Source organism: Gossypium raimondii, chromosome 7 (assembly GCF_025698545.1).
Source record: "Gossypium raimondii isolate GPD5lz chromosome 7, ASM2569854v1, whole genome shotgun sequence".
NCBI lineage: Eukaryota > Viridiplantae > Streptophyta > Magnoliopsida > Malvales > Malvaceae > Gossypium > Gossypium raimondii.
This window is the reverse complement of record NC_068571.1, coordinates 2,686,230-2,697,189: the sequence shown is the minus strand read 5'-3', so window position 1 is coordinate 2,697,189 and position 10,960 is coordinate 2,686,230. Positions and strand designations below refer to the sequence as shown.

Here is a 10,960-nt window from a genome sequence, read left to right as displayed (position 1 = left end):
TGATAAATTTGAATCATCTCAAAATTATTATTTTAGAAAATTTTTAATATTTATATTTTTAAATATTTTTAAAATATAAAATTTGAAACTTTTATAAATATTTTAATTTTTGAAAATTATTTTGAATTACTTTGTAATTTTGTTGAGAGAGAGAAACTAATTTGCTTATTTTCAAAGTTGACAAGGACCAAAAAGGTATTTACACCAGTCTATTATTCAAATTATTCGAGCTATTCGAATTATGAAATTAACTCGACTCTAACTCAAAACTTGAATCGAGTTATTCGAATAATTCAAAAATTTTTTTTAATTTTTTTGAATCGAATCAAGTTTTATTCACCCCTTTATTCGGGTGATAAAAGAGAATGATATTGAACATCATTTTAACTTATAGGGTTTTTAAAGAGTTGATGACTTGGGGTCTATTTTGGTGTGTTGCAGCCTCACAAACGATTCATTAAGGTAACGTTTGAGAATTAAACTTGTATTTGAATTTGGATTTTAAATGTGTAAATTGAGTAATGAATTAATTTATGATATAACTCAACATATATTTTTTAAATTAAGTTTATATAAGTTTTGATAATTAAAGTTACAGTTCATTTGGACCGTGAATTCAAATATTATATGGTCAATGCTAATTATGTGAATACAAAATGTTTTATTGCATCATATCGTGAAGTATGGTACCATTTGAAAGAATGATGCCAGACACAAGCAATATAGACAGCTTGTGAATTTTTTTAATTTGAGATATTCAAGGCTTTGAAATGTGGTTGAGAAGACATTTGTTGTTCTAAAAAAATATTTCTCATATTAATAACATCACTGTAGTATAATATAATAAAATAAGGTTGGATCATACTAGTAAGTTGCATATTTCATAACTTCAATCATAGATGAAATTGAAATTATCTATACTACAAAGAGTACATGGAAGAAGGAGATATTGATGATCTTAATTATGCAAATTCAAATTCAAATTCAAATTATGATTAATTCGGTCAAGGACCGACATATGATGATAAAAAGCATATATTAAATATTAAAGAGAGAATAACCAAACAAATATGCACTAGAATAATTGGATAAAATGACAAATGATGTTTATTTTCCTTGTTAGTTTTACTAGTACTAATCCTATTATCAACTACATTTTAGACTAACATAATACATTTGATGATTTGATTTTAATTTTGTTGCTTGTTTAGAAATTATTTTATTACCCTAATAAATTTTTATAGTATTGATATTTAAAATATATATATAAATTATGCAATTATGTAATTACACTCTATCATCAAACACATTTAGGAAATTATATTTCTTTGTAATTACGCAGATAATTTGGAGACATTTGAAACTATATTAATTTCACGTATTTATTTGTAATATATAAGGTCATTGGTCATATACCAATGTCATAAATACAAAAGAAAATAACCGTTACAAATTCATAGATATAGGAATCAAAGAGGGTGTTTCGATACCTCATAAGCAAGTATCAAATACCTCTTGACATGGTTCCCCTACTCACCAAGTTTAGCTATTGATTTAGAATGTTCCTATCCATCTAGGGCATGTATCTATACGATGCTCCCCTATTTTGTATCGACTATTGACTTGCATTAAAAAATTTAGAAATTTGTTTTGAGTTCTATACCACTTGTGTCAAATTAATTTGCAATTTTGATTAAGGAAAATATTGAATTTATTTTATTAAATCAAAATATTTGAAAATTAAAGCTAAGAAAATTTTATTCAATAATTATAAAAGTTTAAATTCTACTATTAGATCTTATACTTTGTGCAGGTTGTGGATTTAGTATTTGTACTTTAATTTGATTAAATTTAGTCTATATACTTTTCAATTTTGAAACTTTAGTCCTTACTAAACGATAGCAGTTAAATCTATTTGGTTAAATTATGCTATTAGTCTTGTATTATATATAAAGTTATAGATTTAGTCTATGTTCTCCAATTGGATCATTCTTAGTCGTTATATTTTTGAAATTTGAAATTTTAGTTTTAATGCAAATGGCAATCATTAAATTTGTTAACTCATTATTTTATGAGTAAAATGTGAAAAGAACAAGTTGACATAGCATTACACATACGATAATATGTTTGACGATCAGATTTTGAAAATAACAACATTTAATTTAATGAATTTAATCGTTACCATTTGATCAAGACTAAAATTTTCAAATTCTAAAAAGTATAAGGATTAAAATGACCAAATTAAAAGTATAGGTACTAATTCCACAATTTACGCCGTAGAAAGTATAATAAGAGAATTTCTCCAAACTTTCAACCTTTACAGTGTTAAAAAACAAAGGTTTTGTTAACTTTTCATTTTATTAATTACTTTTTTAATATAATTTAAGTTAAAACATTATTAAAGAGAATTAATATAACATATCACATTATTGGCGAAACTTTGGGTAAATTACAAAATATCACTAAACTTTGGTTTTTCTTTTTGTCTTTTAGTTATAAAAATTACATTTTAGTCATTAAAGTTATCATGGCCATTAGTTTGATAATGACCATTACAAAGTGAAGTGGCACATTAATTCAAGAGTTAATATTCTATATGATCTCTGAATTATAATTAAAATATTTAATTTGATATTTTTACAATACTTTTAACAATAATTCTGAAAATATTATTAAAAAATATAAAAAAAGTCTGAAACCAGCTAGTGTTCCATTGCAGCAGCTAGAGCCTATATGCTGATTCTATATTGGCTGGCTTTTCACACAGGTTTTCAACAATATTAGAATTTGTAAATATTTTTATAATTTCAAAGAATAAATATTGAGTTTTCAGAATTTGTTAAGATTTTTTTTATAGTTTTAGATTTTTTAATATTTTTTTCAGAATTATTGTTAAAAATATTGTAAAAATACTAAATTAAATATTTTAACTATAGTTCAGAACCAAATTGGATATTAACCAAACATTTTGACCACTTAACTCTTTGAAATTGACCATTTAATTTACCCTTCTATTAACTTGCTAGTGGATCAATGTGATCCGTTAAGTCATTAATCCTTAAATACATTGTTAATCACTTAATTATTAGTAAATTTTTATTTTAATTATTCAATTATGAAAAGTTATAAAATGATCATTAACATTATCGATTTATAATAATTTGGTCACTTATTTGTTAACTTAGTAATAGACTAATGATATAACACATTAATCCATAGGCTTAATAGCTAATTTGCTCCTAAATTATAACTAAAATATCAATTTGATACTTTTAGTTTAGTTTTACCAATAAATCCAAAGCAAATCCAACAAAATTCTAAAAATATAAGAAAAATTCTTTATCAATTTGAAAATTCATAATTTATTTTCTATAATTATAAAAGTTATAATTGTACCAAAATTCTTGAAATTTTAAAATGTTCATAAAATTCTAATAAAAAATAAAAAATACCTAAAATTCCAAAAATCTAAAAATTGATATTTATTTCTTTTAACTACTATAGTTTACTCTATAAATGATTTCTTTTTGAAAATTGTTTGCAAATATCAATTCACATTCTAAACTATTGACATAATTATTTTTGTTCTTTTATGTGTTTTGTATTATTAATTTAGCAAAAATGATATTTCATTTAAGTTATGTGTTTACATTTTTTTTGTGTGTTTTGCATAATTAATTTTAATTTATGCTCTTATGTAAATGTATAATTAAATGGAACTTTTATAATTAATTAAGCTACTTATTCATTGTTGAGTTGTTATATCTCTCCTTGGATATATACATATAGTATAGACAATTCATTCACTATGATCAAATGAGTATTAATCCCATGCGATGATTTGACGGTCAAAAGTGTTTACTACTCAAAGTGTGACCTGAATTTGAATTGCGCTAGTCATATTTGTTATTCGAATCTTATCTTGTTATTATAATTAAAAAAAAATCAACCCATTACTCTCATCCCTCGTAATTTATATCAATACTGAGTAATTTTCCATTTTTTTTCCTGTTTTTATTGAATAAAAAATAGTGTGAAATTTTTGATTTTTTTTTTTCAATTTAGTTTGACCAATGGTCTAACGCATCTTTTTCTTACAATTTCTCTCTCTATATATACACTCACTCAAACACTCTAATTGTGCTGGCTGCTTTGCCCTTTACTTTTTCCCTTCTCTTCAGCTGAGTTCTCGAACTTGATAAACTCAAAAACGGCATTGTCAGATTTTCGAGACCTTAAAAAAAGAAAGTGTGAGAGAGAAAGAGAGAGAGTTATGTAAAAAAAGAGTCTCTTTTAGATCTCTTCTTCTTCTTTCATCTTCAGATCTTCCCCCACTCCACTCGTCTTTTTCTATCTTTCAATGGCTATTCTTCTCACACTTTAACTTAATTTCCACCGAGTCATCCCAACCCATTGGACCTCTTTCTTCCTTTCTACCTCTTTTTTTCTTGATTCTGAAACTTGGGTTAGCTTTGTTTCTTTTTTTGAGTTTTAAAAATGGCTGAAACAACAGAAACAAAAACAATTCCTGAAGCAGAGAAGAAGAAAGAACAAAGCTTACCGTTTTACCAACTTTTCACTTTTGCTGACAGATATGATTACATGTTAATGATCTCTGGTAGCTTAGGAGCTATTATCCATGGTTCCTCAATGCCTGTTTTCTTCTTATTATTTGGTGAAATGGTTAATGGCTTTGGCAAAAACCAATCTGATTTGCCCAAAATGACTCATGAAGTTGCCAAGGTTCTTTTTTCTTTCTTTCTATTTTTTTCATTATATATATATATATATATATATATATTAAAAACCATTTTTTTAATTAATATATTCAGATCTAAGATCTGTTTTAACTTTGTTGTTGTATTAATGCAGTATGCACTCTATTTTGTCTATCTTGGTCTTATTGTCTGCTTATCATCTTATGCAGGTATATTTCTTTTCCTTATAATAGTTAAGAGCTTTGCTTTTATCTTTTAAATTCGTAAAATCATCGAAAGGAATCATTACAGACAACATTGTTGCACTACACCATGGTCTTAGACTCTCAGTCACAAGTGTCTCGTGTTTTAGTGTAACCAGTTTCAAACCATAACGGACCAGTAGGTGATTCTCCACGTGGTCTTAAGGGCTGTCTCTTTGTCCTTTTATTCAACATTATCTTCTCGCTATTCACTACTGTCCCATCATTTCCATTGTAAGCACATTAGATTCTTACTGTGATGGGGGTTAAAAAAAAGTTCAAATATTTTTACCATTTCTTTTCCTCTTCCAATTTGGGTTTTTTTTACAGAGATTGCATGTTGGATGTACACTGGGGAAAGACAAGTGAGTACATTAAGGAAGAAGTATTTAGAAGCAGTTTTGAAACAAGATGTAGGATTCTTTGACACTGATGCAAGAACTGGAGATATTGTTTTTAGTGTTTCAACTGATACTTTGCTTGTCCAAGATGCCATCAGTGAGAAGGTTGGTTGATTTAGTTCTTGGAGTAATCCAATGGTGGCAATGGCTTTAACTCTCAATTTATCAATTTGGATTTGTTGGTTATACATAAATGCAGTCCCCCACCATACTATTTTTTGGGGTTTGAACCTTTGACTGTGCATGTTAGCATATCAATGTTATCATGCACCTTCAATGGAGGTCAATGCCTTAAGATAGAGGGAACAGTTTGGATTAAATGAAGTTTTGTTTAAGAATTTAATTGTTTGTGTTTTTTTGGTAAAAATCTTTAGGTTGGAAACTTTATCCATTACTTGTCAACTTTCTTGGCTGGTTTGGTAGTTGGTTTTGTATCAGCATGGAGGTTAGCCTTATTAAGTGTAGCAGTGATCCCTGGAATTGCATTTGCTGGAGGTTTATATGCATATACTTTAACCGGCCTCACTTCAAAAAGCCGGGAATCCTATGCAAATGCCGGCATAATTGCCGAGCAGGTGAGCTATTTTGGTCTTGGAAAGCTTGGATTAAGACCTTTATGTTTGGGAGATTATAATGTTATTAATCTTGTCTAAGTTGTTAATCATCTCGACAGGCGATTGCACAAGTCCGTACCGTTTACTCATATGTTGGTGAGAGCAAGGCCCTTAATTCTTACTCAGATGCAATACAGAACACACTAAAACTAGGATACAAGGCTGGTATGGCCAAGGGTTTGGGGCTCGGGTGTACGTATGGCATAGCTTGCATGTCTTGGGCGCTTGTTTTCTGGTACGCTGGTGTTTTTATCCGGAATGGACAGACTGATGGAGGCAAGGCGTTCACTGCAATTTTCTCGGCCATTGTTGGTGGCATGTAAGATCTTGAGCTTATCTATCTTATATTCTGTCATTGAAGGAAAACTAAGTAAACCTGTGGATTATATTGCAGGAGTTTGGGTCAGTCATTCTCCAATCTCGGAGCCTTTAGTAAAGGAAAAACAGCTGGTTACAAGTTGATGGAGATTATCAAGCAAAAACCCTCCATAACTGAAGATCATTTGGATGGAAAAGTACTTCCCGAGGTCAATGGCAACATAGAATTCAAGGATGTCACGTTCAGTTACCCTTCAAGACCTGATGTTATCATCTTTCGCAACTTCTCAATCTTCTTTCCGGCAGGAAAGACCATGGCAGTTGTTGGTGGTAGTGGTTCTGGGAAAAGTACAGTTGTGTCTATGGTAGAGAGGTTCTATGATCCCAACGAGGGTAATTAAGAGATTTTTTTGTCGTGTTTGACGAATGAATCTTTGACCCTTTTGATGTTAGAGCTGATATTTCTTTTTTGGCTAAGCAGGACAGGTTTTGTTGGATAATGTGGACATAAAGACACTGCAACTAAAATGGTTACGCAGTCAGATTGGATTGGTGAATCAAGAACCTGCACTCTTTGCAACTACAATCCTCGAGAACATACTCTATGGAAAGCCTGATGCAACAATGGATGAAGTGGAAGCTGCCGCTTCTGCTGCAAACGCTCATAATTTTATTACCCTACTTCCTAATGGGTATAGCACTCAGGTTGGTCTCCTTAAGTTTATTATCCTAGTTTAACTTTGATTCTTAGCTCACCACTATGCAAATTCAGGTGGGAGAGCGAGGAGTCCAATTGTCGGGTGGCCAAAAACAGAGAATTGCTATTGCTCGAGCCATGTTGAAGAACCCGAAGATCTTGCTCCTTGATGAAGCAACAAGTGCACTTGATGCGAGCTCCGAGAGTATTGTTCAGGAAGCTCTTGATCGTCTTATGGTTGGGAGAACAACTGTAGTTGTTGCACATCGGCTCTCAACCATAAGGAATGTTGATTCTATAGCTGTTATACAGCAAGGACAAGTTGTTGAGATTGGAACTCATGAGGAATTGATTTCTAAGGCAGGAGCATATGCTTCATTAATCAGATTCCAAGAAATGGTGGGAAATAGAGACTTCGCTAACCCATCAACGCACCGTTCTCGTTCATCACGTCTAAGTCATTCACTGTCAACCAAGTCCTTAAGCCTCCGGTCTGGCAGCTTACGGAACTTGAGCTATTCTTACAGTACTGGTGCTGATGGCCGAATAGAGATGATCTCGAATGCTGAGACGGAGCGTAAAAATCCAGCTCCACATGGCTATTTCTGCCGGCTTCTCAATCTAAATGCTCCTGAGTGGCCCTATTCAATTATGGGAGCTGTTGGTTCTGTGCTCTCCGGTTTCATCGGACCAACTTTTGCCATAGTAATGAGCAATATGATTGAGGTGTTCTACTATACAAATCCGACCTCGATGGAAAGAAAGACAAAAGAATATGTTTTCATCTACATTGGGGCTGGTCTCTATGCTGTCGTCGCATATTTGATTCAGCATTATTTCTTCAGTATCATGGGAGAAAACCTCACAACAAGAGTGAGGAGAATGATGCTTGGAGGTACTAATTCGCAACAACGACAAGTTGACTTGGCCGTTTAATGTTATGTTTGTTAATTTTGTGTTGTTTGCTTCTCTTCAGCAATTCTTAGGAACGAAGTCGGATGGTTCGATGAAGAAGAGCACAATTCAAGTCTTCTTGCAGCCAAATTGGCTGCTGATGCAGCTGACGTAAAACCTGCCATAGCTGAGCGGATCTCAGTCATACTCCAAAACATGACTTCACTTCTCACCTCCTTCATCGTCGCCTTCATTGTAGAATGGAGGGTCTCTCTTCTCATCCTCGGTACCTTCCCTCTTCTAGTCCTTGCAAACTTTGCTCAGGTAAGCTCACATTCCCCCAATGTCTTCCCTTTTCAGCTATAATTCAACCATCTTGTCGACTAATGCAGTCCAAATTCACACTACAAAAAACTGTAACTTATTTAACTGCACTAGGGGCATACAGAATCCAGATTATCACTACACTTGCATGGTTTGCTTACATAAGTCAGTTCTCAACTTTATTTTTTTCTTCAATGGACCGACACTGCACCTTGCAGTGTATATCAGTTCTGTGTTTAGACAAGTTAAAGTGCTTCTGTTTTTTTTCTTATACTAGATGCCACTAAACTATATGATAGTTTCAAGTGATTCTTTTATCCCGTGATCATATAATTCATGATATTATATATTTTGAAGATATTATCTTCTTCTTTTCTCTGTTTACTTTGGTTTTATTTCCCTGGAGAATGTCAGTTTGTGACAGTAAAACAATTTTATTTTGCTTCGACACTTATTCTTTTGTGCCGATTTCCAATCCATATGCTTGAGAGAGAACATGTGCAGGATTGTGCATATTCACAGTAAAACCCTTAAGTTTAGGCCTCTGTGTACAAGGGATGTTTAGAATCCGTTTTGTTTTTTATTTTATAATAATTTTCAAACTAAGATTAACATGTCCCTGTGTGATGGACGGTGCTCGTAGTAGATGCATGCTTTAAAAATAGTAATATAGGACTGCACTTGCTATATATGTACAATGTCATGATCGCAATCATGTCCTAGCAATGAAGTTAAGCCTGATTTGGCTTAATGTTGATTGGTCCCACTTCATTGATGCCACAGGCCACTGCCATGACAACTCTTTGGAATATTACTTGTGCTAGATATTTGTGTCATATGGATAACTAATGTTAGAATAACCGGTTAGGCATGGTAAAAACCGACTACCAAATGGTTTCAATATTATAAGTCCTAAATTGTGTTAGTTTTAGATGACTAACTTTAGAACCACTTGTGTCTCAATTTGATGTATAGGGTTTTGTAACAGTTAATTCGGTTTTATTTTGCATTGCAGCAACTCTCTCTCAAAGGGTTTGCTGGTGACACTGCGAAAGCACATGCGAAGACTAGCATGATTGCCGGCGAAGGTGTAAGTAATATCAGAACAGTTGCAGCCTTCAATGCACAAAACAAGATCCTTTCGCTATTTTGTCATGAGCTCCGAGTTCCACAGATGCAAAGCCTTCGTCGCAGCCAAGTTTCTGGCCTCCTTTTTGGTCTATCTCAACTTGCTCTTTACGCTTCGGAAGCTCTCATACTTTGGTATGGTGCGCACCTTGTAAACAAAGGTGCCTCCACATTCTCGAAGGTGATCAAGGTTTTTGTGGTCTTGGTGGTCACGGCAAATTCAGTGGCGGAAACTGTTAGTCTTGCCCCTGAAATCATTAGGGGTGGTGAAGCTGTTGGTTCAGTGTTCTCCATTTTAGATCGTTCAACCAGGATTGATCCGGATGATCCTGAAGCAGAACCAGTTGAATCAATTCGTGGAGAAATCGAGCTTAGGCATGTTGATTTTGCATACCCTTCACGACCTGATGTCATCGTGTTTAAAGACCTTAACCTTCGAATCCGTGCTGGTCAAAGCCAAGCACTTGTTGGAGCTAGTGGCTCTGGCAAGAGTTCAGTCATTGCATTGATCGAACGCTTCTATGATCCTACAGCTGGAAAGGTTATGATCGACGGAAAAGATATCCGGAGATTGAACTTAAAGTCTCTTAGGCTTAAAATCGGATTGGTACAACAAGAGCCAGCCCTCTTTGCTGCTAGCATTTTCGATAATATTGCTTACGGGAAAGAAGGAGCAACTGAAGCTGAAGTAATTGAGGCAGCCCGAGCAGCTAACGTGCATGGTTTTGTCAGTGCATTGCCTGATGGGTACAAAACACCTGTTGGTGAAAGAGGGGTTCAGCTCTCTGGGGGTCAAAAACAAAGAATCGCAATTGCACGAGCCGTGCTAAAGGACCCAACAATACTATTACTCGACGAGGCCACCAGCGCACTTGATGCTGAATCGGAGTGTGTACTACAAGAAGCACTGGAACGGCTAATGAGGGGTCGCACCACAGTACTTGTGGCTCACCGTCTCTCAACGATAAGAAATGTAGACAGCATCGGAGTAGTGCAAGACGGTCGAATTGTGGAACAAGGCAGCCACTCGGAATTGATAGCCCAACCCGAAGGAGCCTATTCAAGGCTGTTGCAACTACAACATCATCACATATGATATAATATAGCTGTAGATATGGGAATGCTGTAGACTGGCTGTATCAATGGCCCCCATTTCCAATGAGATGAAAAAAATGTTAAATTATTGAGATATATATGAATGGTGGATAAGCCCCAATATGTGTTGATTGGCTTTTACTTTCTGTAATTGAAATTTTTATAATACTATAAAGTGGAAACCCTAGACATCACCTTTCCAGCCTTTATCAACTCCTTTTTTCTTCTTATAGCTTTACATTGCATGTGTTTGCTGAAGGGTTCTTTTCTGTTCTTAGATAAGGCCAAAGCATTTTGAGGGTCTGTTACATATATAGTATATGTATATAAAATGTAAGAAGAAATGGTGGGTCATGGATTAAAGTGATGGCAGAGATGATGCATCATGTCCACATATGGGGATGGTTCCATTGCCATTATACATGATACATGCATGACCCTCTGCAAAATATTCTGCAATATTAGGTACACTGCAAACTGCAATGGCCTGCCCAATTCAATAATATCTTTCTATAATTCAGACCCCAAA

General features: G+C 33.6%; 1 protein-coding gene across 2 annotated transcripts; it reads left to right on the top strand.

Annotated features, from left to right (window-relative positions):
- The first annotated feature begins 4,146 nt into the window (after window positions 1-4,146).
- LOC105768095 (ABC transporter B family member 19) lies at window positions 4,147-10,644 on the top strand. Of its 2 annotated transcripts, XM_012587837.2 has the most exons (10): window positions 4,147-4,743; window positions 4,873-4,927; window positions 5,291-5,466; window positions 5,736-5,936; window positions 6,035-6,294; window positions 6,370-6,686; window positions 6,775-6,998; window positions 7,066-7,885; window positions 7,967-8,208; window positions 9,224-10,644. In XM_012587837.2, exons 1-10 carry the CDS (start codon window positions 4,498-4,500, stop codon window positions 10,430-10,432), a joined length of 3,750 nt encoding a protein of 1,249 aa, XP_012443291.1. In that variant the 5' UTR covers window positions 4,147-4,497; the 3' UTR covers window positions 10,433-10,644. The 2 variants fall into 2 exon arrangements, with proteins under 2 accessions (XP_012443291.1, XP_012443305.1); XM_012587851.2 differs by lacking the exons at window positions 4,147-4,743; window positions 4,873-4,927 and adding an exon at window positions 5,178-5,194.
- Window positions 10,645-10,960: the final 316 nt, after the last annotated feature.

Bases quoted from the DNA above. Each gene is read 5' to 3' on its own strand.
- LOC105768095 (XM_012587837.2), top strand. From the start codon at position 4,498: ATGGCTGAAACAACAGAAACAAAAACAATTCCTGAAGCAGAGAAGAAG. The intron at 5,467-5,735 runs GTTGGTTGATTT...AAAAATCTTTAG, and splicing joins AAGATGCCATCAGTGAGAAG to GTTGGAAACTTTATCCATTA. The intron at 6,999-7,065 runs GTTGGTCTCCTT...ATGCAAATTCAG, and splicing joins CTAATGGGTATAGCACTCAG to GTGGGAGAGCGAGGAGTCCA.